This window comes from Alligator sinensis, unplaced genomic scaffold, assembly GCF_000455745.1.
Source record: "Alligator sinensis unplaced genomic scaffold, ASM45574v1 scaffold886_1, whole genome shotgun sequence".
In the NCBI taxonomy this organism is placed as follows: Eukaryota; Metazoa; Chordata; order Crocodylia; family Alligatoridae; genus Alligator; species Alligator sinensis.
In genome coordinates, this window is record NW_005842040.1 from 2,146,194 (window position 1) to 2,172,608 (window position 26,415).

At 44.9% G+C, this 26,415-nt stretch overlaps 1 protein-coding gene across 3 annotated transcripts in view; it reads left to right on the plus strand.

Annotated features, from left to right (window-relative positions):
• The window catches only part of FBXL20 (F-box and leucine rich repeat protein 20), an 84,358-nt gene that overhangs the window by 18,198 nt on the left and 39,745 nt on the right, over positions 1 to 26,415 (plus strand). Inside the window, exons 2-3 of one of the 3 annotated variants that reach the window (XM_025202885.1) lie at positions 1,749 to 1,810; positions 2,123 to 2,184. In XM_025202885.1, the coding sequence (XP_025058670.1) occupies positions 1,784 to 1,810; positions 2,123 to 2,184 (89 nt within the window). In that variant the 5' untranslated portion in view covers positions 1,749 to 1,783. Of the gene's footprint in view, positions 1 to 70; positions 1,811 to 2,122; positions 2,185 to 26,415 lie in introns of those variants that run through there. The other 2 variants (XM_006022595.3, XM_025202886.1) reach the window with 2 other exon arrangements.

Below are 26,415 nucleotides of genomic sequence, written 5' to 3' on the forward strand. Positions count from 1 at the left end.
ATGCTTAGCATAAAATTTTCAAAAGCTCATAACTTGGTATCTTCTATGGTTTGGTAGTGTTGAGGTGGTGATTTTGCTGTGTTGGTCCAGGAAATACATCTATCCCAACCATGCAGTTGGTACAATAAAAGATGTCACCCATAATGATTCTTGCCTCTTGCAAAAGCACTTAAGTAATTTAGGCTTAAATCCAGTTTTCAGAAGTTACTGAGGCACAAAAACTTGACTCGCTGAATGTTAGTGAGATTTTTTTTAAATACTCTTGAAAATGTTATGCTTCAGCTCCCTTTTTGATGTTTGCTTATGACCAAGATATATGTATGCTTGACCTTATATTTTAGTTACAAAAAGAAAACTGTTTGCTGTGGACTTTATTTACAGGCCACCTTCTCCATTATCTCTTCTTGAAAGTGCTGTCTTTGGAATCTAGTGGTTTACTGTGCTAATGTATGACAAATGTAAGGATAACTCAGAGTGTTTCTAGTCCCTGGTAGAATTTTGTACCTTCAGATGTGGCTTTCATTACTTTGTAAATTAGTTGCCTTTATACATTTCAAGGAAAGGTATGATGTGCAGCTGTTCTTAAACACTTAAGATTTCTTGCTGTCCTTTAACTCTTAATCTGGTCCTTTGCCACCTGAAGTGACCTAGCTGATTGTGTGTTAATGTTGGTTTTATTTGCTTTGCATCCATGTAGCCAAACTGGTTCCAAGAAGACCTCTTAGCTGATAAGACTCAACCATTTAAGGTTGTAACTTCACTGCTCATCAGTCACTTTAGGCTTTGCATTTGAGGTACCTAATTTATACATACAGCGTAGTCTTATGATATGTTGTGGGGGGAGATGAGAAACTTATCAATGAATACAAAAACATTATTTTTAGACTTGTTTGCCAGGTTTGATACTCTGCTTTACACAGTCAGCTAAAAGTATGCTTCTGTATGGTTAGTATTGGAAACTTTAATGCCTGATACAAGGATATAGGCAATAAGGCTTCAGTGATTTTGTGTTCATAAAGAGTTCATTCTTCTCTATATTGTACCTTTCCATGTTTAATTGCATTTTGATGGCATGAAGGTATTAAGCATTTAAAATACATGCAGATATCTTAGAAGATTCAGCCCTTCTGTCTTTAAGACATGTTAGTAACTAGAAAATTGAAAATTGGGGTCATCCTCCCTTCATAACTGGTGAGGATGTTTTAACTTTGATTAACTAGGCAAAGAGCTAGTTGATACTTTGGGCTGCTCTGTCATTAATGTTTAGTAAATGAAAGTATGTGACCAACTCTAGTTTAATTTCCATTGGAGAGGAATGTAATGTTTTCCCCAGAGTCCTCTCCACCCTCTGACAGGGCAGGAAAGATATCTCTTTAGGCCTTACTTTGTGATCCCAGTCCTGCAGGTGAGCATAGCTCACAGTCCTAAACTCATAAAATTGCTTTTTAACCCTTTCACTGCAAGTATATGGGTGTAGGTAGCACCCTTTCAGTTAGGCTACTGGATTGCTATTGATACCAACTTCTCACCTTCCCTCCTTCCAATTTCCTTAAGGAAGAAGGAGCTGCACGCACCCTTTCTGACTCTCCATCTTGTATACATTGTGGCTGCCTGATTCTTCCCTCCTGTAGCCTTTCCTTCCAGTTCTTTTCCTGCATCCCCTCTGCTCGTGGCACGTGGTTATGTTTGGTGCGTTGTTCTATTTTTCTCTGTGTTTAAAATGCCTGTGCTTTGATGCATCTTCACAGCACTGGAACGTGGATTGAAAGCCCTTATTAGCACCATGTGTGGTCAGATGTTTGTTCATACGGTAAGTTTCATCCTACAACACCTAACAACCCTCTCCCTTCTTCTTATATCAACAGTTTATAATTAATTTCTTTTTATCAATCCATGAAGCATTTTTGGTCCAATTAAACAAAACTCCATTAGGCATAAAATGCCACCCATATGCTGCCCTATCAAAGAGCTTGAACATTTAAGCACAACTTTTATTACTTTGAGAGTTTTTGATCAGATGACATTGTTGAAATTGTCTTGCTAACTAGCAGTTTCTCTCCTAGCAGTTATGGATTGTGATGAAAACATGGGACTAAACAGTTTAAACTGTTTCTGTTTGCAGATGTTCTCAAACAATGATGAAGCTGTGATCAACAAAAAACTTCCGAAAGAGCTGCTGCTTCGGTAAGCTACCTTCCAATTTGTGAACTCCAAGCATTTCGCTGTCTGTTTACCACTACTGGCTAATTTAGCTGGTAGTTCATAAATCATGAGCTTGGATTGCTTCATTTAGAGAGCCATAAACAAACATGAAGCTGATCAAAGGTTTGCATCAGCAATAGGTTATGCTAAATGTTATTTTTTTTTATGTCCTTAGGAAATGTTAAATTAGCTCATTACCTTTTTCATAGATGACAACTGTATCTAAAGAAACTTAATGAAAATAAATGGTTAGCACAGGCTTGTACAGTTTGCAGTAGGATTCTACCTGTGTTAAGTGAAATAGTTCACATTAAACTAAACATTTAAATTCCCCTTTCCCAAATTCTTAAAACGTGAAAAGCTCTTGGATAGTGGCAGTCAGTCCCAGTTGTTGTAAATAGAAGCCAGGTGCACATCTTGCAGGTTGCTGTGATCATGGTAATATGGAATCTGGAATATTTTTCAGCCCATTTCTTAGACAGTAAGGTAACATTTGCAACCTGTTGCTAATTTGCTAACATAGAAGAAGCTAATTTTTTTCCTAACCTGAATGGGGTGGTGGGGAAAACCAAAAAACCCTAAAACAAAAACCTTTCTCCTTTTGGTTTTTTGCCCAGGCTAGAACATAGCTTCATTGCTAGCTACCATTTGGTACAGCCTGTGCTGAATTCATCTGAATTATTAAAATGAACAATCATCTTAAATGCATGTAATTATTGCTTGTTAATATTCAACACTTAATGGAGGAAAAGGTCTTTGGAGGTGAACCCTGGCATGCAAAAACAGTGCCCACCTCATTTCAAATAAAATGAATAAATAATGCCTAATATTATAGAATGATCTTTGCTTTTGCCACATCCCTGTTTCCAAATCTAAATAGCGTAACTAAAATGGGAGGGAAAATAATGATTTCTATGAAAGCCTTGGAATCAGAGGCTCCAAGTCCTAAACAAACTTTTTACCGGCAGGTAAGTTATCTACAATTCGTGCATGTGGCTTCTGTCACTATGATATTAGAATTTAACCTCTGACTCACTTTTCTTGAAGGGGTAGCTGGTTTCTTATTGGTCACTGTTTGGAGTGTATTCCCTGCTCAAAGGGAATTAATTCATCTACCTCAGAGCTTACTCTAATTGAGTTTTTATCAGATGGTTCACATCAAGAACCATGTTTCCCACAACTCTCTTCAATGGTATTTCACACCCATCCCAGTCTCATCCCTTTGGAGATCACCTAGCAGTGTAATAAATCTTGAACTGAAATAAGGACTTATTTAAAATGCTTTGTTCTCAACTGTACTTAGTTCTTCATGTTCATGTTGCTGATAATTATTTTTTTCAAATTGCAAGTGAGAAATTTAGTAAATGGCAGTTCTTACCCCAAAAGTTTACAGTGTAATAGACCAACTACAATCATTGGATGACGCAAACAAACTAGAGAAAAGAAAAGGAAAATGGGGTAGTAGAAATAATAGGATGTCTTAGTACAGACTGTGCAGTTCTTTACCATTAATAGCAGTCATTAAAACTCAGCACCAACCCCAAGCCCTTACCTTTGGAGGCTTCTGTATGTGTGGTGGAAAAGCAGAGGCTTAAAGAGGGCAAATGGTGGCTTTTTGGATTTGGCTGGGAATTCTTGCATTTATAAGCACAGCATGAGTAAATGTGAACAAAAGGTTCATTGGGAATGTCATTGCCAGTAAAGCAAAAGCAAGAATTGATCTCTTGGTAAGACAGTTTGATGGATAGATAGGCCAGGGCAAGTTTAAGAGCATTGATAGGACAAGCAGTGTCTTCAGTGGAAGAGAAGGATCTGGTAGAGGAAGTTAAAGGTGGGGCTGACATACTTAGCAACACTTTGAACAAATGGGCAAATGGCAAGTTTGCAGGCCCAGGGCCAGCATGGAGGAGAATGATTAGCACTTGGATGATATTTCTAGCATTATGATCAGAATGGAAAAATCTTGTGTGGGATCAATAGGCCCTTTGAGAGCTCAGGGAGATGGTATTTTATAGCATCCCAACTGGTAGTTATGGAATAGAAAGATTTATGCCGTATAATACGAGAAAGGACTCTTTCGTTTTGGTTATGTCTACAAGAGAATTTTTTACATAAAAAATTCTTCTTGTGTTAGTCAATGCAAACTATAATGTAGACAAAACTCCTGGGGAATTAACACAATTTAGGATGGAAAAAAATAGCAATAGTTAATTTTCTAATGGTGTGTATTGTTGGTACCTTCTAATGAACAGAGTGAGTATTTAGTAGTTTGAACTTTTTGTTTTAGAAAGGGAAGAAGTAGTAGTTTATAAAAGTTTAAGTTCATAAGTAATGATTTTGAGAACTGGAATTCACTGTTAGCATACTGTGAACATTAATTAGTGTAGATTGACAGTGTGGCCTTTGAAAGGGAGACTTGGATGCATCCATCCATCTGGGGAATCTCCAGTAAATGAATGTCACTGTCTACAAGATAAAGACTTTTGTGTTTGAGCAGTGTTGCTGTGTAATGTCTTGTTCCCCCATTTGGCCATTTTTAGGATGACATTGACATCTCATGTACATGGTTTTGAAGTGAAAAGCTGTACTTGAGCCCATTCAGTTGTGGAAGGATGTAGAACATGTAGACAATAGGCCTCATCACCCACAAGATCCATAAATGTTTGACTTCATTAGCATTCTGCTTGACATGATTTTGGTGAAGACCTATACAACTTTATTCTCCAGGTTTTCCTTACCAACAGGATTTTGTGAAATACTGTATTTACTTAAGTATAAGACAATCCTGAATACAAGATGACTCCCCTAATAATTAGATTCTATATATGGAAAACTTATAAATTTGTTATAATTTTCTAGGTATATAATCTAATTATTGGAAGTTTGCTTTGAATTTGTCGCCATTCCACTGCCACAGCAGGGAAAATAAATGTGGAGGGTCAGGTAGTCCCCTTTGCCCACTGCCTTCTCCCAGCTTCTTCCCCCTGCAGCCCATTTCCCCACCCCCCTTATTGTCAGACCCTGCTGTCCATGAGCACATGGAAGTGAGGAGCAAATTTAAAAACACTGACCTCGAAATAAAATAGCTGTAATAATTAGACTTAATTCACCCCACATTTATGCATTTTACCTTTTTTGAAACTGCTGCAAGTTTTAGCATAGGCACTCCATAAACATACTTTTAAGTAGCACTTTTATACCTGCTTTATACCACTAATCCTATACAACAGGCTGAGAGGGGTCAACAGAGGGATTCTGGGTGAACTGTTTGGGGCCAATTGATGATGTTTGCCAGACATGTAAGGCTGGTGAAGAAGCAGGAATAATAGGAAATGGGAAAGAAAGGTGCAGCTAAGCTGTGGGAGTGAAGAAGTCAAAATATATGCAGTGTGGTTGCTCATTCTGAATTGAAAATGAGTCGGCACTGAGGGGGGCTGCACTCAGTGGCACTACCATATGTCTTATTCAGATGGTTTACACTAACCTTTCTTCCTGGTGGGTTCCCATCAGCATCTTGGCCTTTTTGGCTTAGATCAAAAGTAGCATTTTTGGCACCAAGGGGAGTGTATCAGGGCTGGCTCTGGCCCTCCCAGTGCCAGCGTGTGGTTGCTCATTCTGAATTGAAAATGAGTCGGCACTGAGGGGGGCTGCACTCAGTGGCACTACCATATGTCTTATTCAGATGGTTTACACTAACCTTTCTTCCTGGTGGGTTCCCATCAGCATCTTGGCCTTTTTGGCTTAGATCAAAAGTAGCATTTTTGGCACCAAGGGGAGTGTATCAGGGCTGGCTCTGGCCCTCCCAGTGCCAGCCTCGTATTGTAGTACTTCCAAACCCAGTGGCAGTTCCCTACAGAGGGAACCTATACCCATTTTTGAAAGGGCCAAAATAAAGGTTCCCATCAACATTTTTGGCACCAGGGGAGGGTATTGCAGTACCTCTAGGCCCAGTGCTCATTCCCTCCTGGGGGAACAACTGCCCATTTTTTTTTTAAGGGCCACATGCATGCCAAAAAAAGAAAGGGGGGGGCATTTCCCATCAGCATGTTTGCATAATATGGGACATGCTCCATGCTGGCTGCATTTAACCAGCTTCATAGTTGGTTTCCATTACTGACCAAATGCTGCTTTTGCCAGTTTAATGATCGGCTGTATATTTAATGAGGTTTCCATTTATGCAAATACAAGACGAGTGACTTTTTTCCCCATACTGTTTGGGGGAAAAGCCTTGTCTTTTACTTGAATAATTATGGTATATAGGCATGGCTCAGTTCCCTTTCCTATAGACTAGGAAATGGAGGCAAAGATTAAGTAATTTGTCCAGGGCTACACCAAAACAAATCTGGAATTTAAAAAGAGGTCTAGTGCCCAGATATCTGCCTAGTTTAAAAGACTATAGTGATTTGAACTTGTTTGTGAACAAGTTTATTAAATTAAAAGAAAGAGGTTGATTTTTTTCTCTTTAACCCTGACTGGGAGATTTTAACAGTGACTGAGTGTTTTTGCAAAGGCCACATGGCCCATAGTACTTCTGGAAATATAGTAGCCTGATTCTGCATTCTCTATACATACCTCTTATTTATGCTTGTACAGTTGGCTTCTGTTATCTGTCTTAATTTTGCTGCCAAGCAAACTCTATTCAAGTTCCAAGTTGTGTTAGCATAGGGCCAGATCTACGGAAGTATTTAGATACACAGGTTCCTGATGGTTTAGGTATCTAAATACTTTTTCTGGATCTGGGTCGTAGTGCCTAGGGCAGGCAATTATTTCGGGTGGATGGCTACTTAGGGAGGCTTGGTGAGCTGTCAAGGGCCGCACGGGTAGCCCCACCCCTTGACAGTTGACCCTGCCTGGGGTCGCCATCTTGGGACCGGAAGTCCCAAACCCTAACCCCTGACCTTTGCCACCCGAAGACCCTCCCCATGCCTCTCCTCCCTCCAAAATACTCCTTTTGGGAGGTGGGGTTGCCATCTTAGAATGAGAAAAAACAAAATCATACACTAAAAGTCAAGCACGTACTATAACATTTTTAAATTTTATTACAAAAATATTTTTGTCATGATTTGTGTTTGTGTACTGTGTATAGAGGTGATTACATAATAACTAAAAAATAAGTTATTAGTCTTTTACATTGTGTGGGGGGTGTGGTTAGGTATGTGTTGTGTATGGTGGAGGAAGAGGGTGTGCAGGGCCAGACACAGGCATGGGTGAACCAAGAGGCTGCCTGGGGCCTGGAAGAAAGGTGGCCCAAAAAAGGTAACTTTAAAATTATTTTTTATCATGATCCTTAGTGAAAGGGGGCCCAATATTAATAGTTTGCCTGGGGCCGCCAGGAGTCTAGGTAGTGTTGTGTGTGTGTGGGGTGGGGGTATGATGCAGGCAGGTGTGTGTATGGTGGGGTGTTGGGGGGCATGTGTGTGTATGTTGGGGGATTGTGTGGTATTTCTGGGGTGTGAGAGAGGGTGGAAGAGGTGTGGGGACGCCCCCACGCTCCCCTCAAGGATCAGCAGCAGGCGGGGGCACTGGTGCCTGGCTCTGGCCAGCTCTGCACATTGCAGCAAGGAGCACGGCCCCTGCTGAGCCATCTGTATCACCAGCACTCCATGCACCCGCATGGCATGGAAGGGAAGCGTCAAGCACTGCAGCCGGCTGCCTTCCCCGCCCCAGCCGGCTCTAGCGCCTGGGGCTTTCCTCCTGTGCTGTGCCAGTGCAGACAGTGCCAGGGATACAGATGGCCCAACAGGGGCTGTGCCTGTGCTCCTCGCAGCGATGTGCAGCAGTGGCTGGAGCCAGGCACCAGCACTAAGCTTGAGCACCCTGTCCTGCCACTGCTGCTGCCCTCACTTCCTGCCAGGGCTGTGTGCCATGGGGGAAGTGTGGGAAGGGGGTCCCCTCATGCCCCACTCTCCCTCACACCCACACCCTGCCCAGCCAAGCTCCATGCTGCCACCACCCTGGGTGTAGGCTCTGCGCTGTGCCAGCTGTAGCCCTGTCCCCGCATCCCACTTCCCTACCTGCTGCCCAGAGAGAGCAGGACGCTGGGAAAGCCTTCAGCAGCAGCCGCGCCTGGTGCTAGCAGGCCGGGCCCTTCCACCCACGAGGGTGGGAGCGAGGTATAATAGGGTGCGTTGGGGGCAGATATAGGCACCTTGCTCCCACCCTCATGGGCAGAAGGGCTGGGCGGGGCACAATTCATTGGTGGGTGCCACGGGCTGGATGAAAGTGCCTGGCAGGCTGGATCCTGTATTTTGCCCACCCCTGGCCTAGGGATTCTGTTGTGCCAGGCACTGTACAAACATAGAATATTAGAGATTCCTGCCCAAAGAAGTTTTGGGGTTTTTTTTAAAGGCAAACTGTAAGGTGGGTTGGTGGATGTGTGTATGTGGGTGTGCATGTGAGATGCGGGAGGGAACGTAAGTTATAAGCAAGGTAAATATTTGAATTTTGGTAAATGCCAATGTTTCCTGACAGTGTTGGCTTTAATATTGTGGGGCAGGGGTTCTGCTGGGAGGGGATCAGCTGAAAAGACACAAAGTAGAAAGGCTGTCAAAAGGGTGGAAATGGGTATAAGGGAGCATAAAGGACAGATGAAGAGAATCTGGTCTGTAAGGGTAAGGATTCACATGGGAGTAAAACAGCCAACCACCAAAAGCAAAAATGTCCAGAACACAGCCTTTTTTTAAAAAAAAAGTATTCTGATGACATCAGAGCCCTTGCTTCAGCTGTTTTTTCTTTGCTCTGCCCAATTGACTTCCTGGCTCCCAGCAGATTTCTGGGTTGAGTTCTAATAGGTGGAGTGAGAGATGGAACTGCATGAAACCCGGTGGGCGGTTCTCCCCTGCCCAGTTCTAGATCCAGGGATCATTAGGGTTGAGAGAACCCCTGCTGGGTCCTCCTCCATGATACTGTTGTACCTAATTCAGTTGTTTTTATCTGCTGCTGCCAGATGAGTGCCTACGGTTTTAAGGGTATAGGTTGTAGCCACGTTAGTCTAAGGACATAGGCAGACAAGTTTCTTTGGGTGAATCGGATATTTTTTATTAGATCAACTTAAATAGTTGGAAAAAGCTTGCTCATTTTTTTTCCCAACTATTTAAGTTGGTCTAATAAAAGATATCTGATTCACCCAAAGAACCTTGTCTGCCTAAGGTTTTCGCCATCTTTAAAAAGGCATTCTGAATGAGTCAAATTAATTTTTAAAAAAATGCAGTTTACCATCCTCTCATTCAGCACTGCCAGTTTCTTTCTGGACAGTATTTGGCTGCTGGGTTTGTATAGCAGTGAATATAGAAGCTCCATCCCTACAGATAAGCAGCTGGCATATATTGATACTGAAAGGTAAATTCATGTTTTGTTTTGGCTCTGATTGCCTAAGTCAACCACAACTATTTTGCCAGAAAGGGCAGTGTGCCTAAAGTTTCAGTATTGTTTGCCATGATGGCATTGATAGCCCATTGAGAAGGGGCATTCATATATCGAGGCAGATAGCCAATTGCCTTTTGAATGTCTGCCAAACTCCATCTGGAAGTCTTAGAGTTTCTTCTCGATGATTAGTGGTCTCTACTAGTCTGCTAAATAATTTTATTCTAATATCATACACCACTGTGGCCTGGTCTCCCTAACTGTGTGGAATCTGCTTCTTTCTTACTGCTTTGTAGGTTGGTTCAGTCAGTTTTAAAATCCTCTTTTGTCCTGCCTTGACCTCTTCAGTTCAGGGCCCACTCTTCTGATCCACAAACCTCTGTCCCGGCAGTCAGTCACTGGCAGTCACTTTGTAACAATCACCACATCAATCGATCTCCAGTGCTCACTCCTCTTGAGCACGCGCCTATCTGCACTCCTTTCGCACGTGTTCCTCTCTGCTCTTTCGTCTCACTCCTTCCGCTTTTTCGTCTCGCTTGCGCTCTCTCCCCTTTCTCTCGCTCGCGCTCTCTTCCCTCTCCCTCTTTTCCCTTGCTCGTCAGACCACAGGAATCAAATTAATAGCTAAGAAACATAAATTGAATGGTGATTCACTGTTTGATAGGCAGCACCATAAAATGGCTGGTGTGTGGCTGTTGAGTAACTATCTTTGAAGTCCTCATCCAGGTCACCCAGAAGTCAAAGTTAAAACTCCCAGTGACTTCAGTATACTCTTAGGTTGTAATCTAGTTAGGGTGGTGTTGGGAGAGAGAAGAGGAATCCGTTCAAAAATCCTGATTGCATTTGAAGAAGCTTGAACCACAGAAATGTGCTAGATTGGGGCAGGCAAAATATGGCCCGTGGGCCACATCCTGCCTGCCAGGCAATTTCATCTGACTCGTGGGTGCCTACCAATTAATTATACCCTGCTCAGCCTGTGCCACTGGGGGGAAGCCCTGCACAATGGAGCCAGCTGCCTTCCCCACTCTCTGCTGTCTCCGATCTGCCTGGAGTCACTGGCAGCAGTGCCTGCATAGGCCACGAGCGCCCTGAGGGGCCACCACCTGCTGCTGCTGCCACCACTGGCACTGGAGAGGTGACCCTCCAGCTGAAATAATTGTCCATCGCTGTGCTAGATACTTCTTTCTAGGCTATATGATGACTAATTGGCTTGTCCGAGGCCAGTGCTAACCAGCTGATGACCCAGGGGTTCTGGATCTGGCCTGTTGATGTGATTATATCTAGGGTGTGATTGAGTCAGCACTGTGGACGGATACCTCAAGCTAGCTCTGCACATGCTACCTCTAGAACTGGAAGCAGCACAGCTGCATTCGCTAATTAGCCTGGGCACAGCACCACATGGACACATCTATGCTGCTTTCTTGTATGCAGCATTAGCGTGGTATCTCTACAACATGCCTGGTAACAGATCACAAGGGTAGGCTGTGGGACCATGCAGAGGGTTGAGGAGATGCAGGCTGACTGTGTGGTCTGTGCATGATTGGGCACAGTAGGTATTTTGAATAATATGTTGAGGCAGTGGAAGCAGTAGTAAGGGGGTGTCTGGAATTGGTTAGGGTGTAGGGCAGGGGTGGGCAAAATATGGCCCGTGGGCCAAGGCCATTCTAGCCGGCCTACAGGGCCCCTAAAAAATTTAGAAAATTCATAATCTGTCTTTGGTTCCTGTCAAAGAGGACAGGATCCAGGGGCAGTAGGATGCAGGGGAAGCCTGGTGGGCTCCCGCAACAGCAGGGCCCTCCCGGCCCTGCCCCGCAAGCCGGAAGCCCCAGCAAGGGCTTCTGGCCTGGGACCATGTGGCTGCACCTGCAATGGAAACTCAGGTAAGGGGTGGGGGAAAGGGGAGGGGAGGACTGCGGGCAGGGAAGGAGCCTGGGGGAAAACGTCCCCTCCCCCGCACCATGGTTAGCGTTCCCTGTTGTAGCCACTCGCAGCCCGCACAGGGCTGTTCTGAGCAGGCAGCCCCATGCAGGCTTCGAGTGGCTGCAGTGCAGGGCGCTGGGCACAGGGTGGGCGAGGGGCTGCTATTCCGGCACTCAGCACCAGCTTGTAACCCGCCCTCACTGCCAGCCTGGGCCCCACGCCGGCTCTGGGCTCGCTTGTTTGGGCTGCTTACAGCGGCAGCAGCTGCGGCCCCCCACTTGCTGCATCAGGCAGTGTTTACTGCTGCTGCCCACCCAGAGCTCGGGTGCTGGGCAGCCCAGAGGTGGCAGTGGCAAACGCTGCCTGGTGTGGCAAGCGGGGGGGCTGCAGCTGATGCCACCGCAGAGCCGCCCCAACGGGTGAGCCTGGAGCCAGCGTGGGGCCCAGGCTGCCAGCGGGGGCGGGTTACAAGCTGGTGCTGAGCGCAGGAAAAGCGGCCCCTCACCCGCTCCATGCCCAGCGCCTCATGCTGCAGCCACTTGCAGCCTGCGTGGGTCTTCCGGTGCCTGCTCAGGACAGCCCCACACGGGCTGCGAGCAGCTGCAGCAGGGAGCGCTGGCCATGGGTCAGGGGAGGGGCCACTTTTCCCCACACTCAGCACCAGCTCGTTCCCTGCCTCGGAGCAGGGCGTTGGGGCTGCACGGTACCCCCCGCCTGTACCGCAGGGTTGTGGGGGCACTGGGAGTGAGCGGATGCACAGGGCCCACACCGGTGTCTCGGGGCCAGCGCCAGCAGGGCCCAGAGCAGGGCAGCAGGAGTACAGGGGTCCCGGCCGGCAGGGGCTCTATGGAGCTGGGCCAGCTCCCCCTTCTCCCTGCTGGTGCAGCCCAGGCTCCACAGACCCCTGCCAGCCTACGCCCCACTCTGGGCTCCACCAGCGCTGACCCTGAGACATTGCTCTCGAGACATTGGTCTGAAGATGGTGACCAGGGGGTGGGGCTACCCATGCGGCCTTCGACAGCTTGCCAAAACTGGGTAAGCAGCTCTCTGCCTGAAATAATTGCCCGCCCCGGTGTAGGGTGATGGCCATGGGGAGCAGTGGATACCACAGAGTATGGGACCTTTGGGTATAAGGTGCTGCTGTAGGATATTTGGGGTTAACCCAGTGGCAAAACAGGTGAGCAGCAGTGTGTGTGTGATGGGGAGGGCAGCATCTCCAGGGTCTTGGGGCATGAATGTGGTGCAGTACAGGATAGTACAGGGGCAGGCAATTATTTTGGGCACAGGGCTGCTTACTGAGTTTTGGCAAGGGATTGAGGGCCGCATGACAGGCAGCCGGGGCAGATAAATATTAACATGTTACATTTTTTAGGGGCCCTGCAGGCCAGATAGAATGGCCTGGTGGGCCGCATTCTGCCCATAGGCCGCGGTTTGCCCACCCCAGGATAGTAAATCTGGGGTTGGAAAATAAAGGGGAAAGGAGAGGGTCTCAGCACTGGTTTATAGCGTGGTCTCTGGCAAGTGTGCAGGGCCATCAGCAGTACCCTTGGAGGCTGCAGGTGTACTAACTCTGACCTTAAAGAGTATCCACTGTAGAACAGGAAGCAGAGTGTGTCTTCCCCTACCCTGCTATGATTGTACTTTTTGAGCCAGCCCAAGTCTGTTCAGCCCCTGAGTAAACTGCTGAAAGATAATTTGTTCCCTGTCAAGTTAACTCTGTCTTAGGAGGGGATGCTGCCTGGACAGCTTATCTCACAGGTTTTCTGACCTTAGCTCTGCTGTTTAATGATAGTCATATTAACTTTGCAGTGAAATGACTTAAACACCTCTGACTGATATGATACAGATTTAGGTTAATGCAGATAATATTCAGCCAGATGTCTGTTTCTCCTTCAGTGAGTGTTCAAACAAGTTAAACAGCACAGGATGTTTTCTTGTGGTCAGTCATCTCTCTGAGAAGCAAAATGCCAAATGCAACAATATAGCATCAAATGTCAGTAGATTTAGTTTATCAAGATGTGCAGGTTGTTTAGAACTTAAAAGAAGCAACATGATGATCAGTTGAAATTTATAGTGGATTCTTCTGGTCCTGTAAAGTAAAATCAAAAGAGTGTCCAGGTAACTGTTAAAAAAGTTGCTTTTTACCAGCTTGACCATCTTCTTCTATCTGATTACTTAGTTCTTTATTAGTCTGAGTGATAATGTTGGGCTATACAGTTAAGTAGGAAGATGTTTTCAGCATTTTGGCTGCTGTGGAACAGTTCAAAGAAGGGTGTCTGTCCTCTTCTCATTCTCTTTTTTTTTCTTCTTTTTGTTTTTCTAAATTACTGATGCAAAAAAAAATAGGCTCCAGGGCTTTTCCAAACTTTCTGCCAACCCAAGAGTGCCTCCCTGTTGTCCAGTTTAGTTTTAAATGGGCCCTTGGATATTAATAAGAATGTTTATTACACTTTAACTAGTTTTTGGTTTATCTTGGTTCTGTTTTTGCTGTGCAGACTGTGGAATTCAGACTGGTGTAAGGAGAGGCCCAGCATTTATGACCCATGCTGTGCTCCTATTGGAGGAGGAAGCAAGTTTGATCATTGCCTAGCCATGCAAGGCAACATTGCTTTCTCTGTCTCCCTCCACTAGTCTCCGTGAAAAAAAGCCTCTCCTAGGGGGTATACTAAATGGAAAACTAACTTCAGGTCCATTCTGCCTGCAAGATGTTTGCTGTGCTGTTCTCTCCAGCAATTGTGAGGTGTTACAAATTGAAGCAAAGTTCTGGAACAACCAAAATGATCAACAGAAGGGTTGACTGCTGCTGGGGAAAGAAAGAAAAAAAGACTTTTGTTGCCTGGTTTTGCTGAGTCATTCTGTACTATCTGAGTGAAGAAAAGGAAAGAGGCAGTGCAGATAACAGTGAAAATATTTGTTTTAGCTTTTTGTAACAAAAGTCATTTTATTTGTTGTTTAAGCATATGATTTTACTAATGAACCTAGTCATTATCAGACTCCTACTTCCAAGCAACCAGTCAAGTGAGGGCAGTTTGAAAAACCCATGAGGAAGGCAAAAGGAGACTATTGATAGAAGAATAGCAGGACAAAATGGAATGGCAAATTAAAATGAACACAGTAAGCCTCAAATATATTAAAGCAGACTGGCTTTTAGGCACATGAGAAGTCTTCATGATTATTTGGGTATATCCCACTGAGGTCAGAATTAACATCCATGGTGTGAGAGGCAGTTGTTAGCCATGTTAGCATACTTTTCACCAGGAGGCGGGAAGGTAGTGAATTTAATTGTAGTTCAGCAGCCAAAATGGAAGGATAAGAGGCTTATTAATAGTCTGGAATTTCTATGGAGTAGGAAGTATTTTAATAAAAATAGAGAAAATGAATCTGGTTAGTGACTTAGCTGTGGTCACGTTCCTATGGAGATAGATTTGCACTCATGTAACAAAAATGTAGAGGAAAAGTTATAGTATTCCATTACTTCCAACATGTCCGTAGTCATCACTTCAGTTCCTGTATGCTGACATTATACTGTAAAATAACATTTCATTCAAGGGAAAACTTTTTTTTTTGCTTGGGCTCTATTAATAGCTTCTTAATATATTGGATTGCTTTAAAAAAACAGAATTGGAGTCAGAGCTGTGTACAAACAAAATGCCTATTGGGACCAGAAAAGGAGATTGAAAAGGATCCATCTTCCTGTGTATTCTTTAAGTATTTGTCAGTGTTAAGTTTACTGTGTGCAGCTGCTTCATACCATTGATCAGACTTTTAAGTAATATCCCTGGGCACATACATACCCAGTGCCTCCTTGTGCTGCTGTGCAAAAAGTATAGATGAGTCACCTAGGTTAGTTCAGCTACATTAGTTTTGTAAGGAAATTGTCCTTCACTGTTGTTCTTTAATTTGGACATTTCTGCTCTTTTTTTTTTTTTTTTAATACAACATGTATACAACAATCTTTGTATGGTAGAGTGAAGCACCTTGCCTCTGTCACCATGGTGGACTCTAACCTCTCAGGGGCTGTCCCATCAGTCTTGTGATGGATTTCCCTAGGTAATGGCCATACCCAGTGCTTTTTCTCGGTGGGGAAGGCCACATCCCAAACAAGCAGTGTGTGTAAATCCCTCTTGTTGAACACTTGTTTGTCAAGGCACTACACTTCCTCACCTAATCAGTGTGATTCTCTGAGATCCAGGAGAGACATCCACATCCAAAGAGCCCAAAGTATTGTCTTCAGTGAGTGCCCTTCCAAGCAGATGTCATGTCCTGGAATCCAGTGGAAAATGAGAGGTTGGGAAGAAAAATAGTCAAAATTGACAAAGTCATATCAACTTTCACATACTGCAGTGCCAGGCACCATTCTTCCAACACCATCACCGCCAGCCACTTCTGCACCAGTACTGATGGATTTGGCACTAGCTCCTCTGCTACTAACATTGTCCTCAAAATCACTTGTGCTGTAATGCAAGGGTGAAGGTGAAAGGGAAGTGTTAAAGAGAGACCAGACCTGGCTATGAACTCAAGCACTACTCAACAGAGAGAAGACATTGCTTCTCCCAGTGTATCGTGTATAAATCCTCTGCCAAGGGAGTAGAGTTCAGTAAAGTGTGCTAGATTCAGGTGTTAACTCTTGCCTCAACCATTCTCTCTCTCTCCGTCTCTCTCTGTCCTGGGTCAGGACAGGTCCATGGTTTTTGACAGACAGAGCGATTGCTTCCTACATATTCATCTGTCTACCACTTGAGATTCACAGCAAGACTGAGCATTGCCAATACCAGTTCCTCAGGGCTCCAAAAATTACCATATTTACCCAAAACCAAGACGACTCTGTATTTAAACTGGCCTTCCAAGAATTCAATTCCATACATGGAAAATGTATACGTTTTCATTATAATTTTCCATGCATAGAATCTAATTATTGGAGGGTTGTCTTAAATTCGTTGGTCCCCCATCCCCACCTGCAGCCACTGCAGTGGGGAAAGTGGCACCAGGGAGACTGATAGTGAGGGAGGCTGGCGGGGGCGAAGGTGGGCAGGCAGTAGGAGAGTCAAGTAGCTTGATCTGTGCTCTCCCCCCTCCCTCCCCCCCAGCATCTGCCTCCCCCACCATGCTTTATCATCTGTTAGTAGGCTGGCCTGGGGCTAAAGTAAATACATGTTCCTTGCCCTGGGCTGGAGTTGTGCGAGCTGGAGGAAGGGCAAGCAGTAAGGGGGCAGGCAGCAGCTGCAATTCCAACCCCAACTCTGGGTCAGGGCTGGAGCCAGATCCAGAGCCACAGCAGCCATCTGTTCCCCCTACTGCCTTGTACTCAAATCCAAGATGAACGGTTTTTTCCTCCATGTTAAATGAGGGGTGGGGGGAAATGAGTGTTAGATTAGAGTAAATTCAGTAGGTATGAAATGTGATTAGCCAGCAGCAGCAATCATGACATATGTACTTTGTGTTCCTGTTTACTTGCTTGACCCCTTCTAGTGAACTAGAAAAAAAATCACTTTGCACAACTCAGATAATAGAGTTTATCTGAGCTGTGATCAATTCCAAATCAGAAGAGGCATTACTGTGTAAGGACAGGTTCAAGTTATTAGAGCCAGTTATTCCTTAACTTGCATCAAAGCTGACTACAGAAGAACAAATTTGTTTCTCAGTGTTAAGTCTCATGTTGGCATGCATGTATAAGATGCTGCTTGCTTGATTTGACCTGTGTTGTTTCCAACTCTATTTCTCATACAGTAGTTCTCAACCTTCTTAGACTCAAGGCATTCCTTTGAAAGTTCCAGCTTTTAACTTTCACATGTTTTTTGACTACAGAAAAAATTAATAGAGCAATTCTTCTATAGCAAAGAACTTTAAAAGATCACAGCAGGTCAGAATGTTTTTAATGCTGTAGATCAGGGGTTCCCAAAGGTTTTATGCTGCGGCCTGGAAGTGGCTGTGGCCCAGCAAACCATGGCCCAGCAGTCACAGCCTATCACAGCTGGAATTTCCGGCTGGCAGACAGGTAAGATTTCCCCAGCACCACGAGCGGGGGCGGTGGGCCAAACCTTGTGCTGTTGCAGGCCCTGCCAAAGGAGCCGTGGCCTCTCCGCCTGGCTCTGGGGGGGTCGCACTTTGCCAGTCCACGGCCACTGCTGGTCCAGCAGCTGACCATGGTGTGGACTAGCAGCCTATCTGTTGCAGCCCAGTACCAGGCTGCAGCCCAGGGCTTGAGAACCCCTGCTATGGATTCCTGTTTGAAATCTCTAGGTCTCTTTTATGAGTCATGTTTGCACACTTAACAATGCTAATATTACATGGCACCCTTGAAAGGATCTTAAGGTACCGTAAAGTGCTCTGGCATCCTGGTTTGAGAATCACTGTTCTGGTAGGTCTGTTCCCTGGGAAGATACTGAACAAAAAATATAGTGCCCATCATGTCACTGTAGAGTTGTCTTAAGTTGAATTCCATAAATACATGAAAAGGTTTCCCCACCAAAGATTCTGTTCACATGTGTTGCATGGAGTAAGCAGTTCACTTGGACGAATAGATTTGAGGAATTTGGTTGCTGGACAATATGGAGTTTCACATGAATGTCCTGAGCTCAACTATCAAGACTGGCCTTGTACAACATTCAAACCTGTTATCCTCTGGAATTCAGTGGTGCAAATCTTCCTAGACAGTGTGATGGCTCTGCACCTGTGGCATTTTCACCTTGCAGTTGGCCTGCTGAGTTATGCAGATCCATTCTTCTCTAGGAACAAGTCAGTGGAGCTGATCCAAATTGAGGTTTCAGTAGATGTAGTCATAAAGGAAATTGATGAACTATTCAGTAGCAAATCACCAGGACCCGATGGCATTCACCCTAGGGTCCTGAAGGAGCTCAGATAGGAAATTGCCAGACTCCTAACTGTAGTGTGCAACCTATTGCTAAAAACAGCAGTGATGGGATCCCGAGTCGCTCAAGGCCATGAGGGTGCAAACTCCCTGCAAGGTAAGATACTCAGTTAAAGTACAGCTTTAATAATTAGGTAGGTGGGAGTGGGGGTGGAGGGAGGAACACTTCGCATGACTGGGAAGACGGAACATAAAATAAAGGTTTAAAACATCCTAACTCCTAACACTTCACTCTCACACCTGACCAGTCCCCAGCTGGTTCCAGTGGCAGGCAGGAATTATCGGTGTCTCTGCAGCATATTTCCTCCTCAGCCCTGGAGGTCTCTGCTTCTCTTTTGGGCCTTAGCAGGTTGCCTCTGCCTTACCGCTCCAGCCTTTTCACCTGCAGTCCTCTCATGGCAAACTCCCCCTGTCTCCACTCACTGGAGCTTCATACTGTGGATTCTGGCAGGCTGCAAGGTGGTAAATGCACGCATGTGTACACTCCTCTTCGGCTCCCCGTTCTTATCTCCCCTCGCCCCTTCCCCCCTCAGCTTCTAGAAGGAAGCCTTAGTTCTCCAGAAAGTCCCTTCCAGAGCCATCCAAAGGGCAGAGTGCAATTAATTTGGCACCATCCAGCCATTAACTTTTTCCCCTCCAGAACAAAAACCATCCAAAAAAAACACTTGCAACAGGGCACATGAAAACAAACAGTGCAACCATGTAATCATCACGCCAGCTTTGGTACCAGAGGACTGGAGGATTGCCGATATGACTTCCATATTTAAAAGAGGTTATAGAGGGGCCCTAGGAAATTCAGGTCAGTAAATCTAACTTCTGTTCCTGGAAAGCTGGTAAAAAAATTACAATAATAAAAAATAATTGTTCATCATATGGATAAACATGATTTGTTCAGAAGGAATCAATAAGGTTTTGTCAATGGGAAATCATGCCTTACCAACCTACTAGAGTTCTTTTAGGGTGTCAATAAGCAGGTGGATCAGGGTGATGCAGTTGACATAGTATATCTGTACTTCCAAAAAGTCTTTGATTATGTCTCACGCGGGGTGGATTTGATTTAAATCAAATTGATTTAAATCACTGGTCAGGCAAACTCAATCATTATTTTGTACAAAAAGTGTATTCTTGTTGTTTGATATCCTTTATTCAATTAACTTCTTGAAACTTTGCACTTTTAGAGAAAAGTAAGGGCTTGACTGTGTGTACACAAACTTGCAGAGAGACAATAGGGTTTATGGGTGCGTAATCAGTAGAGTTGTGCAAAACAGGCCCTATTCGATTCGGATTCAGCCTGAATTTTGAACAGTGATTTGACTAGTTGTTTTGGATCACTGTCCCCAACTCAATTTGGACAAATCCAAATCTGAAGATTCAATGCTGATTCGGAGAATCAGCAATTTGGCCCTAGACACAGCTTTAAATGTTTTTTCTACATACCTCAAAGTACCAGGCGCAGCTCGTGATGGTGGGGCGGATGGAGTGTCCCACAGGAGTGGGGGGGGCGGCGGCCCTGCACACTCAACCACAAACCCAGGTCTACTGGGGACTTCTTTCCCCTGAGCATGGCAGTGGGTGGTCACCGCTCACCACCCTGCCGCCAACAGTGTGGGTGGTCCACAACAGCAGCTGGCTGCCCCCAACACTGTCGGCAGCGCCTATGGGTCGTCCCTGACCCCCGGTCGGCGCTCGCTACCCACCCCGTCGCCAGTAGTGCCAGTGGTGTCTGCAGGAGCTCCCAGTTTACCGCTGCCAGGCTTCGGCTGCCGCCAGCGCAGCCATGCCCCCCAGCTGCCAGCAGCATGCGCCATTCATGCATTATACAAGAAACCCACAGACCAACATATGCATCTGCACAAAACCAGCAATCACCCTAAACACACCAAGAAAGCTGTGATGTGCAGTCAAGCCCTCAGATACCACCGAATTTGCACTGAGGAGAACACCCAGGATTGCCACCTCACCAATCTTAAAAAGGCTTTCACCCAACAAGGGCACTCATCCAGACCACATGTTTAAAAGAGCCACCCAGCTGCCACATGAAAAATTGCTGCAGTATAGAAGAAACCCCCCCACAAATCGCACACTGCTGGTTATGGCATATCACCCCTCCCTCAAACCCATACAGAAAATCCTCAAACAATTGCAACCCATACTAGAAAGAGACCCTATTCTTAAAGAGATCTTCCCAGAACCACCCATCCTAGCCTTCAAACAAGCACTGAACCTCACTAACCTCATCACTAGAAGCAAAATTCCTCGGGCCCAGAACATACTGAATGGATCCAGACCATGCCATGACAAGAAATGCAAAACCTGCCAACACATCTCCACCACCCCCACAATTACTACACCCCACAACAGAGCCATCAGCATCCCTGCATCTTACAGCTGCACTTCCAGAAATGTAATATATCTCATCCAATGCACCAGATGCTGTGATGGAAAATACGTAGGAGAGACCAAACAACAACTGCGAATCAGAATGAATGCACACTGGGAATCTATCAAAGACAAGAATCCCCAATTACCGGTGGGGGCACATTTCTCACAAGAAAACCACTCTCTCTCCAATCTCTCAGTTCTAATCCTCAAGGGGATCTTACAAAACACTTCTCAGAGACGAGCCTATTAACTTCACTTTTTCAACCTCCTGGATACAAAAAATCATGAACTAAATATAGACATTGGATTTATGACACTATAACCTGCCTGACATCTGACTCCCTAGGTACCTCTCCACTATTTAACTGCTACATTCATCCCCCTTCTCCCCCCACACCCAGCCTGTCTCTCACCCACTGACTCCTCAGTTTACATCTTCACTGACTGCCTGTCTTGCATGCATACTAGCCCAGCCTCTGACTTCTTTACTTTTCATTCCATCCAGGAAGAGCACACACCAACTGCAGAGACTTCCTCAACCTGATGAAGGGTTTTTTAAACCTGAAAACTTGCTAAAAAAAAATTTCCAACTATTTAAGTTGGTCTGATAAAAGATATCAGATTCACCCAAAGATCCTTGTCTGCCTGTGTCCTTAGACCAAGACACCTACAACCTATACCCCTGAGCAACTAAATGGCAAATGAAATTTGATGTAGATAAGTGTCAAGTGATGCACAGTTGTTACCACATAGGAAAGAGATCTGGAAGTTATGTCTGGGAGTTATTGTGGATAGCTAGCTAAAAACATCAGTTCAGTATTCAGCAGCCATCAAAAACAAACAAAATATTAGGAATTTAGAAGGGATTTGTAAACAAAGCAAAGTATCATTATGCCCCTTTATAAGTCCATGGTGCATCCACGTTTTGAATGCTGTGACCAGTTTTGGACCCCACACCTCAAAAAGGATTGAGATGAACTAGAGAAGGTCTAAGGAAGGGCAACAAGAATGATTAATGGTATGGAGTGGCTTTCCTATGAGGAGAGACTAAAGAAGCAGAGCCTGTTTAGAAAAGAGACACTTAAATTGGGTGGGGGTGGCATGATAAAGTTTTACAAAATACTAAATGGTGAAGAGAAAGTAAATATGGATTTATTATTTACTATCTCTCTCCATATAAGAAGTAGGGGTCATAAAGTGAAACTAGTAGGCAGTAAGTTTAAAACTAACAAAAGGAAGTGTTTTCTACACAGCATGTAATTAAAACTCTGCCACAAAATATAATTGATGCTGAAGTTTAGCCAGATTCAAAAAGGAATTGGACAAATTATTGGAGGAAAAGTATATCAATAGCTATTGAGTATGGAGGTACAGCCTCTGAATTAGAACTTATTAGGTCCTAAATGCTGGGGGCTGCAAGCGGCAAAGCAACAGTGGAATAAACCCTGGTCATACCTTGTCCACTGCCTTTGAGCATCCACTTCCTGCTACTTTGACACAGGAGACTGGGCAAAATGGACCTACATTCTGACCCAATAAGTGTCAGTTCTTACATTTTTATGATTTCTTTTCTCCCCTCAATAATATTGAAGCTCCTCGGGCTTTTGCACACTCAGTGGTCAGAGAACCTGTTCCAATCTGAGACCTAAATATAATCTAGAGCCTCTGAGCTTCATTGCCCAGTATCCCTCACCACTCTCCACTGGCTGTATAGTAGTTTTATCCAGGAGAGTGAATGAGCTTCAGACATTCCTGCCAGACCCCTCATATACTGTCTATAAAAGATTCTGTGAGAACTCAGGGAATGTGAAGACCTTGCCTGAAGTTAATTCCTAACATGGTCTCACATATTCATCTAAGCTAGTTGGTCATGAATGCTACCCAGTATTTTCCTAAAAGGCCACTCTACTGGAAGAAAAAACACACATCCTAGGTGAATCCAGGACTTGGCTTTATTATGTTGAAAGGACCAAAACAATTAGACGGTCACTCCATCTGTTCACAGCGATAGCTGGACATTCTAAAGGTCAAGCTGTCTCTTCATAGCGAATGGATAATGCAGTATATCTCACTGTGTTACCAGCTGGCCGTTATCCCTTTCCCACTGAACATCAATGCTGACTGCACCAGTGTGCAGGCAACACCGTCTGCCTGCTTAAGCAATATGCCAGAATCGGAGATCAGTAGGGCAGCAACTCATTGACCTTTGTCAAATGTTATGGTTTGGACTTGGCCATGAGGTCAGCTGTAAAGTTCAGGAGAGCAGTACTTCAGTTGTTCAGCTGATGAAGTCAGTTGTTGTCAGCTGATGATGCAGCTGGAATGCCTCATTCCCACCATCCAGAGTGGGATACTGCTTGCTGGTAGCATACAATAAGACCCAAGCTGACTTTTTTTCAAAGAAAAAAGAATGGTTATTTAACCTTCAGTGGTTAGCGTGCATCTCACAGGGGGAGAGTGTACTGTGTGCTGTGCACACCCACACACGCTCTTTTTTTAGAAGAAAAGTCCAGTCTTCTGTGGATGAGGCTTATGCCCTTTAGAATGGCATCTGAGTTTGCTGCAACAGCTCCAAGAACAACAGCTGCTTCAGGTTGAGGAACTATTTTTCAGCAACCTGTTGTGGTATTAATGCCAGCCAGGTATTTAGTTGTTAGCACCTTTCATATATAGATTTTAAACTTGGAATATGTACCTAATCTGTCTAGAGGTAGCATTGTTCATGGCATGTTGTATTATTCCTGGATTCTTTGAACAATTAGTCCAAAACTAAGGTAAGTGTTTGATTTCCTGGTTAGCTGTCAACAAATAGATTCAGAATAACTAGTTTTTATCTGAGGAACAACATTTTAAAGTCCAAGTAAGCTGTGTTACCATGCATAGCTATAGCTATGAACTGTTGTTCTAACTCCAGAGTGAGGGTAGGGAGGGAAGGGGGCAGGGTCAAAAAATACCACTTTTTCTGGGAAATTTCAGGGTACATTTAGTTTGCAGCTTGGCACATTTCCAGGTTTCTGTCTCAGATCAGCTGTTCATACAGCCCATGTTGCTCCTGTAGTACAGGGGTGGGCAATTATTTGGGCCAGCTGTGGGGGAGGGAGGAAGGGGCTGTTGGCCCACCCCAGCCCAGCCAGGGAGGAATTGCTCCTATCTGGGTGATTTGCTCCATTCCCCACACGTCCCTTCCTGTGGACCCAGAGCCTCTCACAGGGATGTGCCAAGAGCAGATCATGGCTCTGCCCTGGGCCTCAGCCCTACACTGTCACTGCTCCACAATCCCAGCCCTGCTCACCCGTCCTGCTCCTGGACGCTGCTCCTTGCCTTCCCATGGCCCCAGCCCCAACCGCCCTGTCAAGTGTGCTGTGCCTGCAGGGGTCATGACCCGGTCTCTGTAGACTTTCTGCCATTGCTGGTCACCTCAGCACTCCACCACTATCTTTCCCACTGTGTTATGATCCCCTCTACACATGCAGATAAAAGTGCAATATGGTCTAATGCATAATCCACACAATCATGCCTTCTACCATGCCACATGTACATAGCAAGAGGTGCAGTTGTGGGACTATGCATTAGATTCCATTGTGCCTTATTGTTGGTACAGAGGGAGCCTGATCTGGGGCTCCTCCTGCATCAGCAAGAAACAAGCTCCTGTGACTGGAATCCCCCTCAGTTGAACAGGAGTTTCACCTACCCCTGAGCCCTAAGGATCATGGCTTCCTCGAATCCTAAGGCTTGGGGGTGGGGTGGGTGTCACACTGGGCATGGTGTTCCCATCCACAAGGGAGACCCAGCTATATGTACCAATTAAAGCTTGATAGCAACCAGTTATAAAGTTAGTATACATTTTCGAGGTCTGGTTGGAGCTTTTTATCATGTGATAGCTACTTTGCACTTGTAGCTGGTCATAAGGTATTTGTGCAATTAACCAGTTAATTATGCAAAATCTATAACGTGTAGAGGAGTCCAATGATACTTGGTAGAGCCCAGAAGTGGTATTCCACTGAGAGGAGCTACTGTGGGGAAATGCAGTACAAAAGTTAATGCTTGATTTCCTCCTTCTTTAGCCTTATCACTGTTTCCCAAGCCAACAGCCCTCTGTGTCTTCCTGTATATATGTAGTAGCCTGTTTCCATTGATGAGTCAGGATTGCAGGACTGCATAATGTTTCCTCCCTTCTACCTGGCACCACTTTGAAAATGACATTGATTTGTATTAAGCAGATACATTCATGGGAAGCCAGAAAAGACTGAGAGTTGTTAAGTTTGCCTGCCAAGTCCCCAAGTTCTAGTAGGCATCCCATAATGCACCATAAGAAAAAGCCCAGAATGTATAGAGACTGGCAATGGTATGCTGCACCATGAAATACTATCCAGAAGTCTGGGCAGATTATTTCAGAAAAGTGCACAGCTGTGTGGGTGTAATGATTCACAAAGGAAGTAGCTTAATCCAGTATAAACAAAGCAATGTGGATACATTCGTACTATACTGAAACATTTATAATGGGAAGAAAATACCAAAAATATACTCATTGTGGAAAAGGCCTTTCATCCAGTGGTTCTCAGCCTTTTTTAGACACAAGGCACCCCTCAGAAAATGTAAGCTTTTATTTTTCACTTGTTTTTTTACTACAGAATAATGAGCAACTTTTCTGTTGCAAAGAACTCAGGAAGACCACAACAGGTCAAAATGTCTTTAACACTATGGATTCCTTTTTGAAACCCTGGGTTTACCATGTGAATTATGTTCTCATACCTAACAGTGCTTGAAAAGACCTTAAGGCACCTGGTTGAGGATCACTGCCTTTAACCCCTTTGCCTGTAAAACCTGTGCCTGCTGCTCTGCTGCTAACTTATTCTGTCCTACCCACACACTGTTCCCACCCTCCTTAAGAAAGCTACTTAATATCCACTGCAGAGTTACTGAGCATCAGAGGTCACAAGGTTAATGAAAGCAAGATCTTGAAATCCTATTACTTTTACAGCAAAGCTAAAGAAAATAGTTAATGAGATGGCAGTCTTTGGGATGTTGACAAATGAGACCTCCACCAATGGATTGCTCCCTTGTGAATTGATTTTTGTCTCTTTCTGAGAACTGAATGTGATAAGTAGCTTATTTCCTTTTAGGATAGTCAGCAGAGTGCTTTTGCTGATGATGTCAAGGTTTTTCACTCCTGATAATGTTATTTGTTGTCATGTCATCCCACCCCTGCCAGTCTCCTTTCCTGAAAAACTGCAAGCCCATGGCTTGCTATTTACAGATTACCTAGTGCAGTGGTTCTCAACCTTTGGTACCTTACGTACCCCCTGCCGATGGATGCGGCAAAAGTGAAACCAGAAGTCCCACCGTGGCTCTTCTGGTTTCACTGCCTCAAGCTGAGTCTCACTTTTTCCATCGTGGCCTAGGGCAAAGCAGCCTGCGTGAGGCCTCTGACCTTCCTATCCCCCAGCACACTGATGCTGGGGAGTGAGAGCTCCAGCGCACTGGATGTGGCGGGAGGGGCAGCAGCCGGAACTTCTGGCCCAAGCAGGCAAAGACCAAAATGCAGCACCCGCGTACCCCCAGGGGTACGTGTACCATGGGTTGAGAAACACTGACCTAGTGCATATAATTGTAGTATCTGTGAATACTTGACACACACCCAGTTTTCATATACTGCTTTGCCTGCCTGGTGTGTGTCAGCA